This window comes from Poecile atricapillus, chromosome 4, assembly GCF_030490865.1.
Source record: "Poecile atricapillus isolate bPoeAtr1 chromosome 4, bPoeAtr1.hap1, whole genome shotgun sequence".
NCBI lineage: Eukaryota > Metazoa > Chordata > Aves > Passeriformes > Paridae > Poecile > Poecile atricapillus.
Window position 1 is genome coordinate 59869777 of NC_081252.1, and position 27234 is coordinate 59897010.

A 27234-nucleotide genomic window follows, 5' to 3' on the forward strand; every position below is an offset into this window, starting at 1 on the left:
CACCACTAAGCTATTGACTATACCAATAACCCTAATTCCATCTTAGAAAGCTTTTTTTCCCCTAAGAGCTGCTTTTCTTCTTTTCAAATTACTAGAACACTCTGACAACCGAAGCAGACCAGCAATTCTGGCCCATTCTCTTCCTTCCCCTCTCCCCAGTTTCTCTTCATCATCTTTCTGCCTGCTCCATCTCCATTTTGGGTCTTTTCTACGTGGTCTCTCCATGCTTTTGTAGAATTGGTGTTCCTTTCTGTCTCCACCGTTTACAAAGATTTGGCTGTGCCGATCCTGTGAAGCTCATAGGACACCAAACAGTCGTCACATTCAAAATCCTTCCATCATCCCAAAGCATTAACTGGATTTTGCACCCATGTCTGCAGCATTACCTGGGTATTTTGTATATGAAATAATATAACTAAATTGATCTACTGCTGCTTAAAATGTCAATGTTTATGTTAGTTTAGCAATAAGAAATAGTTAGAATAATAAGCATTCAACTAATAATATGCCTACTTTAAAATGTTTTTTATTTATTGCTCTTGTGGATACATCTTATGCTGTAGAAACATGCTGGTAACTTGTATTTTCTTCCCTTCTGGCATATGTTGTCTACCAGATAATGATAAATAAATATCTTAAAATAAACTTTGTTATCCCACAAGGAGAACATTTAATGACTAACAGAAGATGTTGCATACATTAAAAACTACAACCTAATACAGGAAAAATCCGTCATCTTACTGTTGACAGAAAAAATCTCCTTTACTCATTCCTAGAAAGTTGAAAGTTGGAAAAGTTGAATTCAAACAATTGTCTGCTTTACTATCCTGCCCTTCACAATTTGAGGATGCTTTGCAGTCCTGTGCAAGAGCTACTTTTTTCAACAGAATTATGTTTCCTATTTCTTTTCAATTTCAAGACAAATTAATAATTTCAGAGGAATTAGTTAAAAATGATGCAAAAAGCCTCATGCCAGAACTTACTGTTTTTACCAAACTTCAAAAAACTGCTTGTTTCCTATGACTATTAATATTTGCATCCAAGTAATGCATACTTGCTGAAGAAACTAGAAGTTTTAGAAATTAAAAGATTTGTAGTTCAATTGCTCAGTCCTCAAAAAATTGTCTAGTGCTCTACTTGGCTAATCCCAGAATTATCTTATAGGAGGAAAACAATATTAAAAAAAAGTAAAAATGAAACAGAAGAATATCATCAAAAGGAGGATGTATACAAAATGAAAAAATTATATGTTATGTGAATCAAAAATATTATCACATTAATAAGAAATAACTTTTAAAAAGAAAACAAACCTTTAAAAATAGTGGCCCAAAGGCCACAGGGTCACCAACCTGCTTGGCAAAAAGAGGTTTAGGAGGCACTAGAAGAATGTACCTATAGTTTCTTTCATGGTTTTAGAGCTATTTTTTATTGTAATAAAAATCCTAAGCATACGCAGAACATATTTCACTACACCCTGTGAAAATCCTTCTTTATGTAAACTTGAAACGCAGGTGGCTGAATAGACTAGCAGTCCAATTGAGATTCCCAGTAAGAACAAGCATGAGAAATATTGATTTCTTGATTATTTAAGCATTTCTTAACAAGCAATGCATTTGGAACAGCACTTGTACAGATGAATAGATAACTATACTTCCAGTTGCAGTGGCATTTTATGTGCAATCTGTGAAGAAATAAGGAATGAGAACATCTTCAGCAGGAATCTCCCTTTCAACTGCTAATAATTGAAATTTAAAAAGTCCCAAAAAACGATTATTACAAAATTAATTTACATATTTAGTGGCAGCTTTAAATGTTTCACAATCAGCATAAAAGAGGCATAAGGGCAACAACAAGTAATATCAATCAAAGTTTTGGACAAAGCTTAGTATAATGGGAATGACTCAGGCTGGGTGCTGGTGACTTCCTCCCTCTTCGCTGATTCTTCATTTTCCCAGGCAATTTAATGTGTGAAACTACTACATTGCTCTGCAGCCTTTATGCCTGGCATGACAGAGACAGTCTCCCACACTTGCTGGGAAAAATGGAACCAAATGAACACAAAGAAGAGAGTAGCTGAAAGAAGGGCCAAGAGCACAAGAAAAACAGGACACCAGATCCTTGCACGAAATACAACGAAAACATGCCCTAATGTTTTTTGGTAACGTTTGAGACTGCATATATTTAGCATCACAATTCCACCATGATATCAGTATAGCCCTTTGCATCCTCTGCCAAATATTGATTACATGGTGAAAGAGAAAACTGGAATATTACAAAATTTTAAAGACTTGAAATGGAAAAGTTCTAAGGCCAAAATCTACTGAAAAGGCGAGCATAGCACTATTGTTCTTTCAGTGGTGCCTTACATTAGTTAGTAACTCAGTTATGTTTCTTCCTAATTCAACTAGCTACAAAAACAACCCCATCCAAGCTTACAATCTGTGCAGCTAAAGCATTTTCTTACCATCTTAAATACAAACAAAATTCCTGATGTTGGGAAAATTTAAAAATCTTTCACATCCAGTGTGAGTACTATGTCACCAGGGAGGATTATGAAAGGTTCATTAACATGTATATTTAAAAATCTCTGTTTATTTTCCCATTTATATGATAATTTCTGTTTATTTTTTTAAATCGTCGGTGGCACTGTGTTCTCTGAAGAATCTAATGTTTTGAGGAATACTTTTCTCCCTGAAAAATTAGCAAGTTAGGGGTAACTTTCAGAATTATATCCTGAACTTCACATTAATTTCTCTTAAGTCCCAGATCAGCAGCTGTAGTGTATGTAGTGTACACAACTCTTTAAGTCATTCAAGAATGTTGGAGTCTGAGGCACTTCCTTGAATAGGAACATTGAGACTTTGACACACTGCAGCTATTTTGTTTTTCTACATTTGAACTGCCAAAGTAAGGTTTCTAGTCTGGAAGACTACTACAACATGAGCTTCTTTAATTTTTTGTCATTTTTACTGAAAGAATGAATACTTTACAAACAACAGGACTGCAGTGGTGAGAGTGAAGCCAGGGACTTCTGAGTTTGTGAGAAGGCACCTGGTGTTTGCCTCTCCAGTTGAAGACAGAGGCCAAACAGGGCCACCAAGATAAGAAGGTTGAAGCAGGTGACATTTGGGGATGGTCTGCAAGAACTTCATTTGTTTGGCCCTCAGAAAGAGGGGAAAGGGGGGGATCTTATTGCTGCCTACAATTGCCGTAAATGAGAGGACAGAGCCAAGCTCTTCTCAGTTAAAAGGCATAAATTGGAAACTGGGTAATTCCAATTAGATGTAAATTACATTTGTGAAACCTGAATGTTTCTCTGAGTTTGCTATTCTTTTTTACTTCAAGGGTGTGGCAGGTTGCCCAGGTTGTCAATTCTCATAAGGGCTTTCCCATTTTGTTTTTATCTTCTACAGAATCTATATGGTGAGCATTACTAAGATGTCCAGAAGGAAAATGTCATGGATGCATTTTATGGAGACTAGACAGCTTCTTCTGAGAAACACCAAGAGGACTCTAGAGCTAACATACTGCAGGAGGTTATAGTGGTATTATTAACCTTAAAGGAAGCAGTTTCCTTCAGATTATCTGAGTTAACACCTCATTCCCTTTGCTCTGCAAACACTAAGAAGTATACAATAAGGTAGTTTCCAAAATATTCCAACTCCTGATTCAGAAGGAAGGTATTTGGTGGAACAATGAAACACAAATGAAATAAAACTTGGAAAATTCTTGCTATACCTTTCTTCTCTAAGTAATGACCAAGGCTAGATGGAATGCTGGTGTTTGTCTCCCACACTCTGGAAAGGCACAACAGCCTGATCTAGTTACATAAATGCTGTGCTAGAACCCACCCAACTCACCCCATGAACTCATTGGTCATTCTGCAGAGCAAATTTAGAGAGATCATGAAGTTTTCAGATTAGGGGTTTGATTTAATTTTTTTTTTTTTTTTACTTTTCTTTTCTGGGACAACTAATGAAGAGATATCTGTAGAATTTATCCTATCACAATAAAAAATATGCCACATATATAATGTGGAATTTGTGGCAATTCTATGGTGCTTATGATTTTATTATTTTAAATTATCTCCTGAAAAGAAAAAACACTTTAAAGGGCAGATCTACTGTTTTATGCAAGTTTCAGACATAATTCAGGATCCTTAGCTTCAAAATGTGCACTAATATAAAAACAGTGTCTCAGATAAAGATTAGAATCCTAATGCAGTTTTTAACTGGAATTTTCTTACAACATATAAGTACACCTATATTCTAAACTACTTCTTTGCCACTAGAATATTTTCAATGATGCTGCTATTTTTACTACCAAAGTTCTTTTCTGTGGCTGTATAAACTTTCAAACAGAAAAGATCATGCAGAAAAATGCAGGCTTCTTGTAGCCAAAGTTCTTTTTGACCATGCATAGTGATGGGACTAGTTCTGAATAAAAACTCATAATCTGTCATTTAAACAAAGTAACAAAGCTGCTTTGAGAATCACAAGGACTTGCATGTTTTGGGACACAATACAGTTGAACTTAATGATTTTTTCCACTGAGGTATTACAGAATTTCACCGCGGAGAAGAACTGTAGTAGGCCAAATTCTTGAGCATTCTGGTAAATCTTCAAAAATACATTTTCTTCACTGATTTGTGTGCAGTGCTGCAGGCAGACAGAAGAGCGAAGGGCTTCCTGTCCTATCCTCTCCAGGATACATCACAACCCTCCCTTCACAATCACAGAGCACTCCTGTGTCCAAAGCAGTACAACTACAAAGTTTGTTTTTCTATTTTAGCACTGGCAACTTCAATTAATAAAAATTATTTCAGCAGGAATCACATGAAAGCCTCCTATAACCTAATATTTCCCTATATTTATTGCTGCCCCATAAGATAGCAATCATATTTCTTCACAGTTGCATCATGCTGGAAGCTCCATAGTCTTTCTGAAACCCTCTATTGTATGTCCTCTGTCTTGGTTGTTTGTAAGTGGTGAGTCCTTAGCTTACAGCAGGATAAGTTATAGCTTTTGAGAACATGACCTATTGTTTCCTAGTACAGAAGTTCATCACAGTCTTCAGGTTGTTCGGCTTGTTCAATCCACTCAACTGACTTACCACTCTGCACGGAAGTTGAAAAGTCACTGCTTTGCTTTGTCTTGAAACTCACATATTTTCGCATTTAGAAACCATAAGCATTCAAAACCTGCCCATGAACTTCAAAGTCACTATCTCCAGGAAAGTATCTTTCTTTTAGAAAAGACAACAGAAGAAAACTGAGCAAGAAAAATAGACACACAAGTATAAAAACATATGCTAGCAAAACTAGATAATAGCATGACCTTTCTTTTTTGCAAGCAAACAAAAGGCAAACTACTAAAACCAAAGCAAAATTATTTTTTCCACATGAAACCATAAAATGTTTCAACTTGCCTGACATTCAAATATTAAACTCAGGTTTCATAAACTAACAGTTATAATGCCATGTTGTCTTCAGCTCTACTTCAAAGTTTTACATTTCCATAAGGCAATTTGAGGATGTTTGATATGTTATTTTGCCAAAGAAAATTGTAAATATCAGTTTTATGTAGATATTCCTTAAGCAGATATAACAATTCTTAGAAAAAAGATATCTGATACAAAAAAAGAACACTATATCAACAAAACATTATGATCAGAATATATGGAGGGAAGAAAATACTTACAGATTTTTTATGTCTACTGCTCCTCGGAATGCCTTCCTTGGTATTGCTTGAATCTGATTTTCACTAAGATCACTAAGAAAAAAAAATAAATTAAACATAAAAATGCTATATGTATATATATTTAGTTTTGTGTATAAAAAAAAAATCAGCTTTTATGGTTCAGTCAATATTTCCAATTAAACTTATTTATTACATTAACTGATTTGTAATTGAAGAAAAGAAGTAACAATAATAGTAAAAATAGTTTATCTGTGTCACACTAAATAGTTCCTTTAGAAAACAGCAACATACATGCCAAAATAATAATAAAAAAGCAGAAGTGTTTTCACTTTTCAACCATTCCAAATCCATTTTGGATAGTATGTTCAGTTTTATCTAAGGAAGACTGAAATCCAGCAAAAAGAACAAATAGTCACCTACTGAGAAACAACAATGAAGTTCTGTAGTATCGGAGATCAATATGTTTCTGACTTTTGTTTTAGTGTCAAGCACTCTATATTTTAAAAGAAGGAATTAAAATACATTCTGCAGCAGATATATAATATTCCTCCCCAAAGTCCCTGTATGATCAGCTGTACCACACTATCTGAAATTATTATCTTTTACAAAAGAGAAATAATATTAAAATACTTATAAAATTATTGTTCAGTAGTGGTTGTTTTGGGTTTTTTTGCTATCAGTATGAATGAACAGCCCTTTACTTTTTCTGAAATCCAGACACATTTTTGTCCTTCACAGGTCAATATTGGAAATAAAATCTAGAGAACTGCAGACTGTAGCAGAGGAGACAGAAAATAGAAAAGGAAAGAACAAAAGCCAACTAGGATCCAGCACTTTCCATTTCTGTTCTGCACCATTGACAATGATGCAGTGCAATAGAAGATGACCAGTAGATTTAAGTCTTTACTGCTGTATCTGTACCACATGCAGTTTGCAGGTTTCACCTCAGACAGTAGTTTGCCACCCTGGACCAAATACACCTATCACACATGGTATATGAATGCTTGAAGTCTCACAAGGGGGCCCATCTTAAATATCTGCTGTATTAAAATTATGAAATCCCATCTTCTTCTGGAAGCCGTCCAAGATGCACCTATCTATTCACAATATGGGGAACACAATTACTATTTTTATCATCATATAGGGAACACAATTAATGCTTTCTTGAGCACCTGAATAAAAATGTGTACACAAATCAGATGTGTACAGGTGCTTCTGCAGAGGGATTCTAAGTCCATTTACACAGCAGTTTTCTTGTGGTTAACTAGAGTTCATTTCACTAAAACCAATCCAGGATCTTCACTCTAAAAGCATGCCAAATGGAATCCAGCTCCTGACAGAAGTAAAGTTTCTCTGTCTTGAGCTTTAGTGATACCTTTATAACCTTTTTCAGAGAGAATTTTTAGAGAAACATTGCAAAACTGTACACAGAAATAAGAGAACTAGCTCACAGTAAGTGAACAAACAAGAATATTTTAGATGATTAGACATAAAAACTCATGCTTTTGATATATTCTTTCTGTAAAACATAATCTATCATGAGCTCATATTTTCAGTTCTGAGCAATCACTCCTGAAGATCCCTTTCAGATTTATGAACTTGCAAAAAATAATTTGAGGACTTTATAAAACCCCATGCTGCCCAACTTTAACAAAATTTACATCAACATAATTATTTTGAAAATAATTCCACAGACACTGACAGCAATTTTGTTTTATCCAATTCACTGTTAATTTATGGAAAATCACTTTCTATTTACTAAACCTTTCATAGTTCATGCACCTAATTGTATTGCAATATCTTGTAAAGTATACTTAAAACTAGACCCAATTTTAGCATTATTAATCGTGTGTGAAAAAAGAGAATTTGTGAGCTGTGATTTAATTTTCAAGCCACCTAAGTAATCTTGAAATGGGATATGACTGCACTGCTCTGACAATAAATTCAGTGGCAATGAATGAAAAAGCAGCCTTCAGCATTTGTTACGGTAACATGATTTAACAGCCTACTTCCTTGGAAAAAAATTCCCTTATAAGTGTAAAATGCAAATATCTATATTTACACTTCTGTTTAATTGACTAATACATTTTACCTATATAAAAACTGTGTATGAAGTGGCTAAGCTAGCAGTAGTGATTTGTATCATGATCAATTATTAGTTTATAATACAGAGATATATATATATATGTATGTAAGCCACTGCCATACTCATAAATATATATTACAGGAGATAATGGGTAACGGTGCATTAAGCTTTTCATGGCATTTGATAGAGTATCATCATTCACCATTTTATATGATTTAAAAAAAGTGAAAGATGAGCAATATTGAGGCCAAATGTAAATTATATTTAAAAATCTAATAGAAAATTTCAATTGTCAAAATCATTGTTTCCTTGGGAAATTTTGGCACAAACACAAGGAGTTACAAGTGACAGCTGCTGTACTGGGTTCCTCAGCAGTCAATACACTGAACTGTCTGTGTGCACAGGTATGTCTGTGTGTATGCAAATGCAAAAGACAGCAGACTAACTAAATGCATGCTAGATTTACTGCTGGGTCGGCACAGTCAACACCATTTCTGTGTAGCCCAAGCTCAAGTAGACTGAAGTATAGTGTTCCCTGGTAATTTTAGCTCATTTCAAATGTAAACTACTTGACTGCAAAGGTTCCCGACCTTGCTGAACAAGGCATTGTTTAAAGCATACATTTAAACATGGAGAGCTAAGTAAGCTTGGCTAATGTTGTTTTCCAAAAGTAATTTTTTTTGAATGCATCAGCTGGTTTGGAAACTTGGACCTGTTTCTATAACAAAAGAGTAAGTTCATTTCTACACTACTAAATTCTACTTCTCATCAAAAATATGGTTTTCCTTATAGCAGGAAAAGAATTTAGTAATTATTTATTGACTGCTTCAAGTTTTCATCTGCTCAGTGTAAAAAGGTTTCCTTAGGAAAACCTTGAGGGGCTTAAACAAACATTCAGCTTTTTCTTCTTGCATAAATTACACCTACATTTCACAACTCAGAAGCTGCATGTGTTGTTTTTTATTGATCTTTGAACCCATTCCACCACAATTCTTAGACTCCTCAAAAAAAAGGCCACAAGCAGCACAAGGTGCATTGTGACTTTCAAGGGAAATGGGGCAAAAATCTATCTTGCAGATAAAACCAGCCAATTTTGCACGCCATTACATTACATTGATTTGACTTTGCAACTTATATTCTGTAGTGAAGAAAGGTGCCTGATGGTCATTGTATTGCTGCACTTATGTGGATGTCATCTTCCATTTCAAAAACAGGCAGCCTTTGAATAGAGGCTATATAATGGCAATTTATCCCCCTAAAATTAATGTCTAAGCATTTCAATAATATTTAGGTCAAGATGCAACAAAACATCCCACTTCTACAGGAAGAGATATGTATTTTTTTAAAAAATGGCATGAACCTGCTTCACAAAGTGTCAATCTGACCAAGATATTTTCATTGGAGCAAATTATTCTCCATTAATATTACAGCCCAAGACCTTACATTAAAATCCAGAATACCTCTGGAACAGCAGAATTAAAAAATACAGCTAGAGTGAAAAAGCCAAGGCTATCTGAGAATGTCTTTAAATAGAGCACAATGGTCTCATGAGATGTTTTGACAAATTCATCTTTATGCAGATTCTAGCTGTCATAGAGACCTCTTTCAACTAAATTGTTCTAGATTCTATTATATAATTCCTAGTGAGATATATTCCAAATTATCAGGTCTGAAGGGGAGTACCTTAGACATTGACCTTTCAAGAAAATTCCTTAGGGCAACTTTGTGGATTTCATTTATGTCATTCAGAGGTGGGCAGAGCACCTTCACTCCTTGTTCTCCAGCCCTCCTCCTCCTCCTCACTCCAGCATTATCAAACCTGTGCTCAGGGCCAGGCATATCTTCAGTCTCTCTGAATGTGAGATGTTCTCAAGGAAAACTCTCAGGTTTGTTTCCTCAAGTTAAAAGGTTGTACAGGAGTTAAATAGTGGATTGGCACCAAAAGCCAAAACCCAGGTGAGTTAGACGGGCAGCAGCTGAAAGTGACTTTTTAGAGGAGGCACAAACCAGCCTGGGCACAGCAAATTGTTTCAGATAAATTTAAGATTTATATATATCAAGCGTCCTTCTGAGTTGTAATATTCTGGCCACAACTCCATTCTTTCAAATGTAAAAACAGAAAACCAAATCCTTACAGCAAACAAAGCTGAATTCCACTCTAAGCGAAGATACACAGTGAAGAATGCACAAAGATTTCTGAATTTTTGCCCAGCTACAGCAACCTTTTGAAAAACTTGCATACTATTTTTCTTCTTTCTTTGAAGGTCAGGTGTGTGTTTCTAATTCGAAGACTAAATATGCTGAATCTAAATAATTACCTTTTATAATTAACACAGTCTATCCAAGTATTCGAATTCATCAATAAAAACAGAACAACTATAGATTCTCTAAGATTCATGATGAAGTAAGTTCTGTAATTACTGTGCTTATATAAAATATAATTTAGTTCTAAACAAGCTGGATAAAGACAATTTACATGCAATAGATTCTGTTAAGCACATATGCCTCAGCATCTAATCCAATTTCCAACGATTAAAGATTTAATTTGAATATTCTGACAATGCAAATGAACTTGTCTAATTTGAAATTATGCCTAAAAGAATGTAGATTTCTGCATTTCACAAACTGATGAACTAGAGAAAAAATCAATAACAAAAAAATAACATAAAAAAAGCGCCAAATACTGCTGTCCCACCCCACCTCCACAACAGCTCTATCTTGTGCATGCAGACTTTTTTCCTCCAAGAATACATTGGTAATGATAATGTATTAAGCTTGTGGAAATTAAGCAGGAAGACCTTGCCAAAAACCTTGTTACTACTGAATCCTTCCTAAGAACAGGATGGAAATGGTACAGTTATATTTGTATTTACTGGTTAGTAGATAGAGGTGTATCAGGTGTATCACAGCTTAAGTCCTGTGAACATTTGAAATTCATACCAATAGAAGATACTAACCTGTTCTCAGAAAAAAAAACTTGTAGACTTATATACAGTATTGCTTTCTTATCTGAAGATAAAGCCCTGAGATAACCTGAAATTAATGATCCTGATGGAATGTTTCAGCTCTTAAAAAATGCAAACAGTACTGCATTGCAGTTATTTTATTACTTACCATGTATGGTTCTCAGCTGAATATCCTATATACCCTTAAAAAGGAGTGCTCAATTTTTAATTATATAAATTGAAACATCACATAAAATATCTATATCATAAACTGCTAAGGCTGTATCACAGTTTTGTTGTGTGGTTAAATCATTGTTCGTTCTGAAACACTAAATCTTTTGAAGATGGCAAACCTGCTTGTAAATTTAATTACTTGTAATTTTATTTTCCTCTATGGTTTAACCTCCCTCTGTGTCTGACCAGTCATATCATAAATCTATACTGCCATTCTGTACTTTGTAAAATACTGAGTACTGGGAATGAGTAATGTGTCCTGATATTTAAAGGAAAAGGCAGAAATACTCATCCCAACTAAGTACTGAATACCTACCAGTTTATTTATGCCAGTTTATAAAAACATCTCAGAAAGTGGGTATTTCATGACTGGTATCCTGATAATTATTTAAATATTTACATAGTGACATGAATGAAGTAAGCCTTGCTAAGCACTTCTCTTACTGGAAAGCAACAGTTTTAACATTAGGTAGCTATATTTCACATTAAATCCTCCATGCCTGTATAAGTTGGCAAAGTCTCACAGATAATGAGACTACCAGGAATTCAAAGAAATAAAAAGAATTAGAATTATTTAAATTATTTGACTGAAAATGAAATATATTAATTTGGACATGGAGTATTTCACTTGGAATACAAAGATGGTGAAAAAAACAATCAACTTATTTTAGAATAGGATTTTTCAGTTGAAAGGGAACTACAATTATCACCAAGGTCAATCAGATTATTTTGATGGAACAAGTAACAACTTCTTTTTAGGAACATTAAGTATCAATTAGAAATTCATCCTAAAATAGTAAAACTAACAAAACAATTTATTTATGAATGTCAAACAGTTCTGTCCATTTCAGCTGTTTTTATTATGATTGACTGTTTCTTCAGTACTATTCAGTGTTCCTACAATATTTCTGTTTTTGAGTACACCTTACAAAATGCAGGTGGCAGGGAGAAGACACGCACTACCTATTCATTAAGAAGCTTCTTGCAGAAAGAGCCTATGATACATGCTCTGGCATACTCTACTCGCTGGATTCTGCATTAAAACATCTGTGAGGTCTTGCATGGTCTGAGATACTTCTCCAGTCACAATCACATTAATAAGGCACACCATCTACAACCTCAAAGCTATTCCAGAGCAAGAACCAAGAGCTATTATTTATTGCCCTGGCTTTGATCCTGTGGAAAACAAAGTACTCTGCCTCACTGGGAGGCACTGAAAACACCAGTAGTAAAATCTGAGATAAGGAAGGTGTGAACATGCTGCAACATGACAGCGGAAGACAAGGGAGCCACAGCCCCAAGTTTCAAGTGTATCTTGAAATGTCTCCAGAGAAATATGGCAAAGGTTATTTCACGTTATCATGAACACTGGCAGCTGCCTCCGTTTGCAAAAGCTGCCATAGCCATAGGCTTTCCAAGGCAATGAGGAGAGAATGAAATGCCGAAATAGATTTTTCACGTTTCAATGGATTTCTGACTTGAATTTCACTCCTAAAATACCAGTTTCCTACTTTCAAAATTTGAATAAATACACTTTTCTACTCTGTATTAGGTGTCTTTGGTTAACACAGAAAAGTTCTGATCAGATGGGTTTTTTTCTGCTCATGAAACTTCATTTATCACTATACAACCATACTCCTAAACTGCAAAGTTCCAGCATGACTAGGAATTTAAGACCTTTTCTGAATGTTACAGAGGCATACTTTGACAACCACAAGTTTTATTGTATTAAGATAAAGAATGTAAGTATGAAAATTATTTTCAAAACCATGTAATGAAAATCAAAGCAAAGTACAAAATCACCAATAATACAGATGCTACTGAACACTGTGGTGTTAAGGCAGGGGAGCGTCCTGGAGAGACAGTTCCTTTAAATTAGTAGCTCAGGTGAACTGAGCTATTGAAGCCTATTAGGAATTCCATCATAGCAGCAATATTGTAATCATACTGTAACACAAGCTTACTAAACAAACTCAAATGTTTTAATTATAACACAACATTTTTTATCCCATGTTCAGCAAATACATTAATATATGCAAACAACTAAGTACCTTTCCCATCAGTCAAGTGAGGCTTAGCCAGTTAATTGTTAGAATACTGACATATGCTTGGCTTTATACAGTTACTGTATAACAAGTAGCAGTATGGCATCACTTATTCATGAGGATAATCTTATACCCAAATGGCTTGTCATGTCCTTTTAGTAGGCATAGCTTTCTGGCAGACCTACAGATCAATGACGGAACAAGGAAATGTTTAAAGGTATTTACTTAAAAATTCAGTCTAAACTCTGAAAAAGTATAACAAACACAAAAGCAAACAACCAGCAACTCTGCTGTACCATTATTCTTTGACTGTGAAATAAATTAGTTACCTTCCTATTAATTTCAGTGGTTTTTTTTTTTTTTTTCTGCTCTTTAGTAAAACAATCATTGGAGCTATTTCTCCTCATATTGAAGAAACAAAAGGTGCCCAATAATACCAGCAGTAGCTATAGGTCTCTAAGGCAAATATATATCCCCTTAAGAAGATAAAACCTATAAATTATAATTTCCAACATAAGTTCTGTAAATCATTATTGCTGCTGCTTCCCATAGGAGGATTAAAATTTCATGTATGAGAAAGCTACTATTAACCTCCTTTCACAGATGGAGAAACCAAGGCAGTATGTATGAGCAGTAGCACGGATCAGTACCATGCTGAGGAGCACAAAACTGATGAGAAAGATTTAGATGACAGAATTTCAGGTTCTCTCTGCATCACTAATTTCCATTTGCTCTGTTGACTCCCTAGAGATTCAAATGCTGCACATAGTAGGCACATAACCTATTCTCACGCTAAAGCAGGATCACTCCCTGGGCCATGGTGTGCTACATTGCCCAAGTGAATATTTCACATTTCACAACACAGGGCAATCATCACTGCACTGTGGACTGAATGATTAGTCACAGCAATTCCCATGGCAAGGAATGATTTTGGTTGGTTTTTTTTTTCCCTAACAATTTCCCTATAAACTTTCACCTCTTATTTTTTAACTATCATACTTTTGATTATATCACTCATGCTTCTTTCATTCCTAATGCTTGAGGATTTTAAAATGTAATCCATTTATAAATCTGTTATGGAATCAAAATGTTCTTCTTATTATAGCTTTTGGCATACTATTATCTGTATTATTTAAGTAGCAGATTTTTTAATCTACTTTATCTATTTACTTATTAAAGAAGAGAGATCATTTATGTATGAGAGATCATTTATGTATAAGTATAGAACACATACAGCAAAAGAGAAAAAGTAATGCACTACACAATTGTTGTACTGGTAGCCTGGTAATCTCCAGAGTTTATCAGTACCCTCAACCTTAGCTTTTAGTATACATCATCCAAAATTTAAATTCTGATAATTAGTGCTAATTTTTTTTCTCTTTTGTTTGGGAAACAGCCTGACTCTTCATATCCATGAAATATAATACACAACTTATTTATCATTTTTAGTATTAGTAATTGATGATTTCTTCAGAATTTAAATAGCACAGAATACAAGTACTAGGCCCTTTACTTTTTAATAGGAATACATTTTGGGTTTGGATTAAGCCAAAACCTCCAATCTGAGTCTTGGCAGAAAAGTTAACCCATGGGCTGCAAAATCAATTCTACTCTACGACGTCTCCAAAAGTGTACTTAAATCAATTTGTATGCTCTGATACTTCTGAAAATAATTGCTTAAGGAGATTCACCACTTATTCTTTATTCTTCTAGAGGGTCCTAGTAGGGCAAATGCTAATTGTGCAGTAAAATGGGAGCATTAAGACCACACATGTATTTTATTGGAGTCTTAGAAATTATTTTTGAAAAGGAAAGCATTCTTTAATATCTGCTACACTAAATTAATATATAATTTTCTTTTGTTTAGACTACAAAAATCCCAAAACAAAACAGGAAAGGAAATTACATGTTGTAGCTCCTAAAGAAGAATGGACCACCCACAGTTTCAGAAAGAACTGCAATACTACTTCAAATTTGGCTTCGGCATAATCCTTTTCACAGAAAAACTTGAAGCTCTTAAGAACACCCTTCACCCCACAAAGAACAAACCAGACAATTCTTTATCCTCCATACAGTCTCAAATTGGTCAAGCTGAAGGAAGGCACTGAGTGACTGACTGCTGCTTATCATGCATCCCTAATAGCACTATCATTCCCTGCAGGGCCTGAGGCACAGCTGTGATGTGTTAGGGTATCGGTGACCTACAGCCCCACTCCGAGTCTGCAGAGTGGAAAATGACTTTTACCCATGTGGATGCATATCCGTATGATGAGGCTGCACCTCAGCTGCTGTTTCCAGTTCTGGACTGTGCATCACAAGAAAGACATTGAGGGGCTGGAATGTGTCCAATGGAGGTGCTGAAGGCTCTGGAGCACAAGTCTGATGAGGAGCAGCTGACAGAGCTGGGGATGTTCAGCCTGGTGAAAAAGATGCTCAGGGAAAACCTTATTGCTCTCTACAATTGTATCGAAGGAGGCTGTGGACAGGTCAGGATCAGTCTCTTCTCCAGCACAACAAGTGACAGGAAAAGAGGAAATAGTCTCAAATTGTGTCAGGGGAGGTTTAGGTTAGATATGGGTTTCATTCATGGATTTTCTTCTTTTCCTTTAACCAGGTTGGAATTGAAGGAAAAATAAAAATTACTTAAATCTTTATGTGTCATTTTTTTCATACAAGCCACAAAAGAGTGTTTCTATGTAGGGAAATGGGGAAGATTCTGCCATTTTCATTTTACTAGTCTCTGTTAGGTGATTTGGTGATTAATTTTTAATCAACTATTACACTTGACAGACTTGAAAATACACCATAACTTAAGAACTTTAAAAGAATAAAACAAGATTCTGCCAGGTAACTTTCACTTCTTCTGGTACGTTAGACACTCAGCATATGCATGGCTGAAACATCCATTTGGCTTGGCTGGGGATCTGCTCACATTAAGAATAGATGAGATGGCATATTTAATTTTCCAAAAGACCTCTTCAACAGCACCTGAAAAATCTATCACTACTTTTCCCTGTAACAAAACTTCTTTTTTAGAACAAGTTTGCAGCTGTCAACATGTCTTTAATATTTAATATTGTTTCACCTGCTTTGGAATTGAAACTGTAAGCACTTTCAGGAACTGATTGAAAGGTTGTCTGGTACATCACCTAGTTTCACTACACAGCCTACAACCCTATATTCTCTTCTGAAATATCACTCAGCAAGCTGTGGCAATTTCTGTTCCTTCAAAACAGAGCAGAGCAGACTCCTGATCCAACCCCATTATGCAGAGCTGCAATTCAGACAAGTAATAATTACATCCCTGGACACAGATATTTTTCATGAAGTATAGCTCCAAACTTTTACTCTGATAATAAGCTGAGTAGTTCAAGTGTTTCCTAACAGTAAAACTAACCTTGAACAATTTGTCAAGGGACAGGGAAAAATTTGTAGAGTAAACTAGAAAAGATCTTGCAGACCATTAATGTTGAATAGCACTGTGCTCACTCTTCCTTCATTTGAGTTGAATGATGCAATTTGGGGATCATCTCTCGAGATGGGCTGATTGCTTGATAAGACAGACTTATTGTACAGTCTTAACTTTATACAATATGTGTAGCTACATAATATAGAAAAAGCACTGGTGCTTCAAGTTTTAAGGCTGTTCGCTGTCAATACCAAAAACTGCTATAACAGTGAAAAATACCCAAAGCAAATTATTAAAAGGATTACCATGAATGATTAAAAAAAACTGACAACAGTTAAGCTACAATTATTGCTGCTTATCAAGATGACCAATTTTATATGATTGTTTTTCTGGTCTTCACCCATCTGCCTGTACCCAGGTGTCACTTCTTAGACTGTAATATCTTTCTCAGAAACTTTTTTGTTTTACTGGGTATTGGCTCATTGGTATTTTTCTTATTCTGTGTAACAAAGTACAGTGACCAGCATCACTGGGCTTCTGAACCAAAGAACTAGGACTTAAAGCTTTTCTGAGAAAACTATAAATAGAAAGGACAAGAAACGTATGTTCGTATTATCCTCCACTTCACTGACAATGAACTATAAAACAGTAATAATAAGCACAATTATTTGAGTAATGGAATGACTGGATCTTTTTTAAATTCTGTTTCTTGTGTGTGCTGGTTAATACAAGTCAATTAAAAGCTCCTAGGAGAAAAAAAGAAATTGTCAAGAAACTTCAGGGAAATTACTAATACATATATTTATGTATTCTGGAAGTAAAATTTCCCGCTGACCATGATTAAATTACTTTGATACTCTAGCTGTGCATCCCAGAAGTGTCAAGCCCCAAGTTTCAACAGCTCCAGGTTTTTCTTTCTTTTTGAGCTTGCATTCTTTTTCTGTAACTGCTCCAGCCTTTTTCCCCAAACTTCTGTCATCACAGTTTTTTACCTTTCAGTGCAATACAAAGAATCAGAATTTCAAGAGGTATTTTCCTCAAATTTCCTACAACTGGTTTGTTAAACAAGAAGAGTGCATCCTAACTGGATTCAGGGGCTATTTAGAATTGAAAACCCCCACAAAAATGGTAAAAATGTATGTGTGCAATAAAAAAAAATATTTGCCATTCTAGAATGAATTAATCACAATTAATTTCTTAATCTTAGAATGGACAACCATGGGTAAAGAACTGAATCAGAGTGCTCCCATTCCACATTTCAAAAATGTGAAAAATCCCATTTTTTCTTAATAGCCCTGTCTGTATGCTGTTGCCACAATACGAGTATGTAAATTACATTAAAATGTTCTACAAAAAAATAATCCATACAAAATTGAATTTAGTATTTTTTATAGAAAAGCTTAAATTTTATTGCTGCTTCTGCCATATTTATCCCCATTTCCCCCTCAAACTTGCAAAAAGGTTCAGCTGCTTGCACTAGAAATAATTTCCATTCAGGCATTTTTTTAAGCTTGGAGACTACAAAGCTGATTTTCTGTTCCAGGACTGCACTTTTCCACTGACAGCATCAAAAAGTAGCTGCTCTTAATTGCACTTTAAAAACCCATCCTCCCTCTTTTCAGATGTTTTTCCTCTAGCTGTATGTTTTCAAGCCTTTTCTTCCCAAACTGATGGATTCTTTCCCTTTAACCAATATCCATATTGTTCTAAGTAGCTGGTGGAGCTTTGCCTCAAGTACCTATCCAGAAAATCCCACTGATAAGTCCTAATAATTAGGGTAAAGAGTGATTGTGTGTGGGGTGTGGTGGGTTTTCGTTGTTTGAGGGTTTTTTCATTCAGGAGGATAGGTGTTGTGTTTTGCTATATGAGAGCACACAAGGCAGTTGGATGGGATGGATGAGAATTAAGCAACTGTAATCAAATGAAAGCACAGCACACTCAGGATGAGCAAGGGTGACACTGATATCTTCATTCACAAGATACTACACACTTCTGCAGCAAGTCAATGGTTAACTTCAGAAAAGAGAGGTCCAGGTGACCACATACACACTGAGAACAGTTATGGTAATGGGAAAGGAGATTATGAAATTTACTTAAAAAAAAAAACAAAACAACAAAAAACAAAACAGCAAACAATGCGCAAGCTTCCCTATTGCTTAAGGACTAATTCAGAAATATACTATAAAATGTGCAAATACTTATATTGACTGTATTTTGTTTGAGGCATAAATGTTAAAAAGGCATTTAAGAAATAAGGCTAAATACAAGAACACATGGCATTGTGCCTGTATCAATAATAACCACTAAACAGATCAACATCTCAGCACTATCCAGCCAGGCTTTTTGCTAAAGCATTCAGTGTGAATACATTTGTACTTCTAGGGAACTCAGGAAGACTTCCACCAGCTCAAAAGTCCTAGGACATGCATCTTACAACAGCAGGAGCATCTGTACTCACTCTTTTATCTGAGTATGAACAGATCTCCTCCCAGAACGGGACCAGCTCTGAGCTCCGAGGTGATTGAATTTAAATGATATTTGCACAGATAGCTGAGAGGGTATGAGAATTTGATTCTTCGTAGGCTCCACTGCACTTGCTATCTGTTGCCATATGGCTAATTCCTTCTCATGCTTATTCTTCTGTTTCAGTTCATATTACAGTATATTCTTTTTACAGACCTGCAGCTTCAAACATCTGCAGCAAAGGTCCCAGAAATTGATTTAGAGGCTGAAACACAAGCATATCCAATCCTGCTCCTACACAAGGCTATATATCTTTGTTGGAAGACTTACACGTGGTCCCCATATGCATCAGTGATAACATAAGCCTGCCAGGCACAGATGTACTTATAGCTCCAGAGAGATGCAATCTAATGATGGATAGGAATAACCCAATCATAGGAACATTTGTATTTGTAAACCCTACCTGGTGTTACAGACAATATGTCTACATTTCACTGCCACATTTCTTCAAGGATATCAAGATATTCCTAAGGTATGATGTGCATACGATGAAACTTAATGGTATGTAAGATAGAGGGACTGCTTTCTGAAGCACAACTTCATAGTTGGAAGTTCTAAAAATTAATGCTCTTCTGGCAAACCCAATGAAAATTAAATTAAATTAGATACTGGAACTTTTTCATTAGAAGGCTCTGGCAAAATAATGTTATTAGATGGAAAGGTTTCTGCAATTAAAAGTGACAGGTGCATTGCTTTCTCTAAGCTTTTAAATCACATCTGTCAAAAAGCCTACTAAAATGCATTTTTTAAGATCCTTCCAATCTACTTAACTTTTATGAACCAAAATACTGTGGAATTATTGAAGATATACCATTTAAGTCACAGCTTTATGGCAGTAAAGAGCTAAAATTTCTACAGAGTTATACATCTAACATATTTAGGACAATGTATTAAATCACAAAATAACTCTGTCTCCTGTTCCCATTCACTTCATTTGTCAGCATGATTTCCAGCTTCAATTCTAACCACTGCACAAGAATCACACAGCTTGATTTCCCTAATTTAAAACCAAGTTTATAGTATATTCAGGCCAGTCACAGCTTTGTTTGAATTATCTATTCCATGTGTTTAAGGTGATTTAGGAGAGAGATGGTTAATAGTATTTATGCCTTTGAGGAAACATTTTCTTCAAAGTGTCTTGGAAAGAGGCAGAAAAGTTTGAGGTCAGGTTTTGCTGTGCTTCGTACAAGTGAAACTATTTTCAATGAACATGTGTTCCAATGGTGGGAGCAAAACCACTTATTGCATATCTTCTCCCTGCCCTTCAGACATACCTGAGCCAATCCTCTACCTCTCATTCCTCGTTCCCAAAAAAAGGGAGTGCTTAAGCCCAAAATTTAAAAATCTCCAATTCAAAACTCCAAACTCAGGTTTTTGGGTTTTTTTGTTGTTTTTGGGTTTTTTGTTTGTTTGTTTTTTGTTGTTGTTTTGGTTTTCATTTTGTTTTGCTTGCTGGTTTTTTTGTTACTTTTTTTTTCTTTTTTTAAATTAACAACTAAACCTAATTTTCACAGGTTTGGAATGAAGTTTACTTAGGGAATGCTTCTCATCCCAACTAATTCTGAAAATAAAAGCATTACTCTTCAAAGATCCTAATTATCAGCTAAATGTAAAGCTGTTACACATTGTAAGATGACCTGTGACAATATGAATTGTATAGGCTATGACACAGCACCTTCAAAGGCTCAAAATAGAAAATTACACTAACTCAGTTGAACATAGCTCTTATTAACCACAAACATACAAATAGTCTCATCCCAATTCAGGAGAGCACTGAAGCATGCACAATTTAATGTATGTGCTTAAATTCCATTAAATTCATTGTAACTACTTACAAGTGTAGTAAGCACATGATGAAAGATACCTGTGAATCACAAACTACTTACAAAAAACCAGCAGTGAACACATTTAAATTATAGGCTTCCCTAGCTTAAGCATATATGAAAAAGACAAAATTATCCTCAGATGGGGGAACAGAACAAGAAAAATAAGGAAACTGTTTTCTGTAATCTATAAATTTTCATCATGCCCCATAATGAATTATTCTGAGACCAAAACTAGTATTTCAGACAACTGGACCATGTGCAAGACCTTAAGATAATTGTCTTTCATATGTAACAAAACTCAGGGGCTTGGTGCTGCTTTTTGTGTTTTCTTTGAGGAATGTGGGTGAATCTCGCCAAGTTCTCAGTTACCCTTGCAAAAAAATAATTTTGAAACTGCAAAGTCTCACATGCTTCTCCCTAGAACTCCTTATGAATTCAAGGGATTTTCCTCAGAGATGGAAATCTCTTCCAGTGCCCAGGTAGATGAAAGCTTTGGTTGGGGTGGAAGGTCATTATTTCAGGAAGACTGACCGTTCAACATAACACTATACTTCAAAATTATGTGTCAGGCCTGCATCCCTGTAGAGTAACACAGGAACTGTGCTATTGAGATCAGCATTCTGAGGAGGAATCAAAAGCAGTTAATGTATACACTGGAAGAGTATGTCTATTGCTGGAAAAGTAAACACAGATAAGGATTCATCCCTGACTTGCAACTGTGTAAGTCTGAGTGCTGAACTTCAGTGCTACTGAGTGCTTCACATATGTAAACTAAAAATACACTAAAACCATCAAAGGAGCCAAGGTGTCATGAGGATATGTCTACAAAACATTTGCTCCAAAAAGGGAAAAAAAATTATTTAAATCTTTTCCCTTAGTATCAATTATAACTAGACCGTGGGTGAGAATGAAAGGTCTGCAATCTGTGAAAACGAAAAGATCAAATTCAGCATTCAGCAGGGATACAGAATATCTAATTAAGCCCTGGATCTGCAGTATTTTTTTTTTCAGATTCTCTTACATATCTCTTTTGCCCTCTGTTAACCATCTTCCCATCCATATCTATAAATAATGAAAATAAGCCAAAGTTTTCTCACTGGCATATTATACATAAATATCTGAATGGAAGATATGCCCAGAACTGCTTTGATGAGCTGTATTAATTGTAAATAAACATAATGTTTGTAATCTTTTAATGTTTGCAAACAAACATAAAAGATCATATAGAAATATGCATTTGAAAAAAGATATTAGATAACCCTACTGTAAATAGAACTTAAAATACTGTTACCTTAAGGAATAGGACTTAGCAGATACAAAACCAGCATTCAAAACATACAAAATGAAATCTGTGTGTTGGTGATATTGTTTTTATTCAGATGTTAAGTTTAAGCTTAAAAATAAATGTTTCGATGAACTTTGGGATATGTATTTTATTCTCCTGCATTTGTTTTTTCTCTTTTCTTTAACCTAGCTGAAACTTCATTATACATAATACATACTTAATATTTATAATACTGATTAACATGTATTTTTATGCAGATCAGGAAAAAGAGTCTTACACATACTTCTGCATACCTACACCACTTTCTGCTTGTTGTGTTTTCTTGTTTTGATTCTACTTCTTTAATTAGGAACATATCACTTCCAATGGGAAATCACCCTCCACCTATGAAGACAAATGTATGTATGGTAAAACGCCTGTCCTGAGAAACTGGAAAACATCTCAAAGTGTTTGTTTTCCACAATATTTGTAATATGCATTATTTCCTTTTCCATATATACAGTAAGAAGCAACAAACAGAGCTTCCCAGTTGAGGCAGAGATGACACGTTAGCTTATAGTTCTGAATGAAGAAATGTAGAAAAAGCATTTTAACAACAAAGAGAAACTGACTTTTTTTTATTTTTTAATAAAATCAGGATAAACCTCTGTGTAAATGTGCTTAAGAATGAAAATCACAACTGCCGGGATTACAGTATAAGGATTTCATATTACTGCCAGGTAGGTACATGTCTAATACTGAATGTCTTTGTCTTCCTTATATTTATGAACAGATAAAGATTAGAGTAAAAAATTCCCATTCTGAAATAAAGCTGAGACTAATCTCAAGATTAGGAATCTAATCTCCACTAGAAATAAGATACAGGTATTTAAAATGAATTAAAGGTCAATTTGCTACAAGCAACATGACATTCTGTATTGTTCCGTATTGCGTATGCAGTGCACACTCCTGCACCACAGCTGAAGTATGTTAAAACTTACGAACTGACACAAAAAGCAACAGATTGAAAGAAGAGTTTCATTAAAAGAAACCAAATGTGTCAGAAACCATCTTCAAGTTGTATTTTGGTCATACAGCTCCCTGGTATTTTTTGCTTTGGTTTTCTAACTAGTTCCCTTATGGATTAACCTCTTCTCACCTCTGGTTGTATATACACTGCAAGACAGAGCTGCTGGACAGTTCATTAGAGAAGCTCCTGCTGTTTCTTCCACTGGAGAGGAGGCACCTCTACGTTATCATACACAGGCAGGCCCAAGTCGATGTGTCTTCTAACAACTTCTGGCAGCTTTGATCATGCTGGTGGTTCATACAAGTTTCACAGGGGGGGAAAAAAAAAAAGGCAGGAACTTCGAGGCATTTCCTGCTACTCCTTTGGAAACCAAATACCATCACTTAGTAATTCATGCACCTGACTAGTATCACCGGGTGGGGGCAGTGGGGGACTGGATGTGGGGGCTTTTTCTGTCCGGCACATCTTAAAACTAGAAAAAATATATTTAAATGCAACGCTTAAATGCACTGCTAGAAAATGTATGTTTTAGATAATTCCCAGATAGATGTTCAAACATAACACTAAATCTAAATTAAGTTTTTTGATTCAATATTTCAGTAGCCTGTTTCTGAGATATTATCCATCCCAAGATTTACAAGAAACTCTGCTTTTACAGCCTCAGCCTTCTAAACTGCTAGAGGCTGCCTCACTTTTCTAGAGTTGCTCTATATGGCATGGTGGCAAAGAACCTTAAATTGCACTTAAGCACTGGAAACAGGCTCCTTGTATCCAGCAACACTTCCCACTGCTCAAATCGCTCTCTTTCCTTGACACCTCTGGTGGCCAAGCCAAAAAAGTCAACGGTCTGCAGCAATGAATGAATTCTCTGGGATCCTTTCATAATGGTGTAGCTGATTGAAGCCCTATTTGAGAGGCCTTACCTCATTTCCCACACATTTTCTGACCCATTTTGTCCGCCCTCTTCTCAGAGGGGTTTTGCCTGTTATATTGTGGGCTAAGCAGTAAACTAATTATCTTGTTCAAATCCCTTTGCAACGCCTCTAATCCTATTAGTTATAAGAATGTGTGAATACTGATTGCACAACTTAAAACAGGGAGAAACAGAAAAAGAGACACAGGCAGAAGGAAAAAGCCAAAAGGCAGGATCTGGGAAGATCTGCTAGACACTCCAGCTTTTCAAGACTTGTCAGGACGCTCAGGACTCCCGTCCATCACAAGACAGGATAATTTGTAAGGTCCATATTTTCATTTTCTGTCAGTCTTTCGTGTCTGCCCCAGAAGTGCCGCTATTATCCAAGGCAGCTCCGAGTCTTTTGCTCACAGCAGAACTTGCTGACCCTTGACTCCAGTTAACAGTCACATTTTCTCTCTTTCCCCTTTCATAATGAACATTTTAATGAAGGGGATGACAATATTACAATGTGTCAAAGAAGCCATATGAAGTACCGGAAATGAATGAATGTTAGTGTAGGCATCTATAGGCCCTATGAGTCCTACTTCTTTTCTTCAAAGAATCCTCACAAGTCTTATTAAAGAGCCCTCTCGCCCTCTCCCTCAGCCGAAGATACCGGAGCAGTTGCCTCCTGCCGTCCGGTACTGAGTGAACTTTAATCACTTTTCCTATTTTGTTCACACTGGGGAAGGAGCCAGACTTCAGTGAAAAGCCTGCAGTCACAGTTGATGTTAAAGAGCATGAAATTTATCTGACTTCCATAAAAGATGAGCTCTGCCCTTCCATTCCTGCTTTTGCTAAGCTGGCTGCTCCGGGGACAGCCATTCTCTACTCCAAAAACAAATATTTGCTTTTAGCGTGGATGGATGCTGCTGCCTAGGAGCGCCTTTTCCCTTGCTTTTTAAACTGTACACTTAGTTGTTTCCACCTACAAAGAAGACTTGTGGTCTTGGGAAAGAAATTTAACTTTATCATTTAGACATGCTGTTTTGCAAATGAAGGTTTTAAAAATGCAAACAGTTCCTGTTTTACATGAGTAATAAGCTCTGGCTAATTGGTTACCATAGAAGCAAATCCACCAGAATTCTGAGAGTAAGAGATTTATCTTTATTTTTTGACCCTCCTTCCCTTCAGAAATGCCTATGTCAGTGAAAACTTAACTCTTAGGATGAAATACAAAGTTTCTTTTCTCATATACTATACTTGGAGATTTGAGACATCATTTACCTGGTGAAAATGCTAATAAATTGTATTATTACATAGCATTCCATAATTTGGTTTTAAAATCTTGCTATTTGGATTTGGCTCTACAATTCCATTATTGCAATATTGCTTGCTTTCCTCACAATGACAAATCTATGACAGGTTTTCTTGTACATATCTCACAGTACACATCTTCTATAAGGATCACTGCTATACAAATAAGTGTTTTCAAAACAACTGATTCTATAACTTCAGAAATGTGTATTTCGGAAGTAGTAACATTTCTGTGTCATTTAATTACTCACATATCTCAAATCCTGCAGTGAAATGGAATACAAAGAACCCAAAAACAATTCCTGAAGCAACTTATTTCCAAAACATTTTAAGTATGTAAAAAACCTGAAAAGCAGTAGCAAAATTGCATATGAAAGCTTGATAATAAATAGATAGTGCTATAAAGGAAAGAAAGGTGGTACTGATCCACTGACCATCCACTGTGCATGCTATAACCCACTCTAATCCCCAACTGATACTGACAACTGCAATGACAAGGGCCAAACTGGAGCCATAAGTGGGAGTAATGATAGACTGCCACTTCAGCGTGTCAGCAATTGCCTGATTAAAATTAATCCCACACAAACGTTCTCCTGTAAAGCAGAGAATGAGCAAAAGGAAAAAAGTGCTTCTTTAACTGTAAGGCTTCCCGAAAATGTGCCACCGTGGGCGGGATGTGCAGCCGGTGCCCAGCAGAGGTGAGCTGGCCCTCACTCAGCAGGAGCCAGGTGCACAGGGGAGGCTTTTCTTGCTGTACTTATAGCTGTGACCACCTAGGGGCACTCAGTGTCCTACAAATCCATTGCAAATCTCAGCTTTTGATCCAGCCCCATTCCGGTGTAGAGCACAAAACATATTTCCTGTCAAGCATCCTGCCTTATATTCAACTTGAACAACAATGATGAGTATTGTTTATTGATACTTTATTACTGGCAGATAACCAGCCAGACAGCCTTGTTCCCTCTAAATGCTTCTAAAGAGCTTTTTTTCCATAAAGGCTTTAATATACCATGAAGATTTTCAATCAATAGGCAAAAACATACAGACCATATCTTTTGAGAAAGCGATTTCAGATTTTAAGGCTGGACTTCTTCCAAACTGCCAAGAAACTTCCAAACTGTCTAAAAGCTGTCTAGAGGGAGTTCACTTAGTTATAATGCACTACTGCTTTGAAAAGGACATGGCAAAAATGGACAGGAATATAAAACTGAGAAAGCACCACAAGATCAAGAGAACTGCAATTTTTCCTTCTTGAAATACATTCTTCTATTCTACATTGTATTTCTTATATACAAAATGTAAATGCAAATGTAACTTTATTCCTATATTTTGAGATTCTCTGAATTCTTTTTTTTTTTTTTAAAAATGGCATAATTAGCCCTCCAAATTTTCATCAAAAAAACCCCTAAAGACTTTAAGTAAAGCAATCAAAAAAATAAAGTTTTAGATTGAAGCAAATGGTTCGTTTAGGCTAAACTGCAGCAGCCTACTAGCCAATCCTATCTGATATTTTATGGTCAAGTTTTATAGCATGAAAATTCTGACTTTCTGCCACATTTTTTTCCGTTCAAACAGGGTTCACTTAACAAGCAGAATGCAGACCTGCTGCTTTCCCTTGTGGCCAACTTCACTTGTTCAAAGTCTTTGAGAATCTTGGAACACGGCAATAGCTCTTAAAAGAACTTTGGCCTGCAGCTGTTATTAACTAGCTTTGGACGTATGGACCTCCGTTGACAAGCACCTCATGTAGAGAGGTTAAAAAATTGCTACCATATGCTTTCAGCTTTTTTAACCTACAAGGTAAAGGCTCAAAGAAAAAAACAAAACAAAATAAAAAAACACAACAAAACCAAACCCCTTTCAATACTTTAAAAATACAAATCAATTTACACATAATCCAACACTTCTATCTTCTACCGCCTTACAGTTATGAACTATATCTGTCATTTTTAAAAAGGGTA

General features: G+C 35.6%; 1 protein-coding gene across 1 annotated transcript in view; it reads right to left on the reverse strand.

The window, feature by feature from the left end:
- Positions 1–27234, reverse strand: part of SLIT2 (slit guidance ligand 2) — a 262223-nt gene that overhangs the window by 104222 nt on the left and 130767 nt on the right. Inside the window, exon 5 of the mRNA XM_058838689.1 lies at positions 5700–5771. Coding sequence (XP_058694672.1) covers positions 5700–5771 — 72 coding nt within the window. The remainder of the gene's footprint in view (positions 1–5699; positions 5772–27234) is intronic.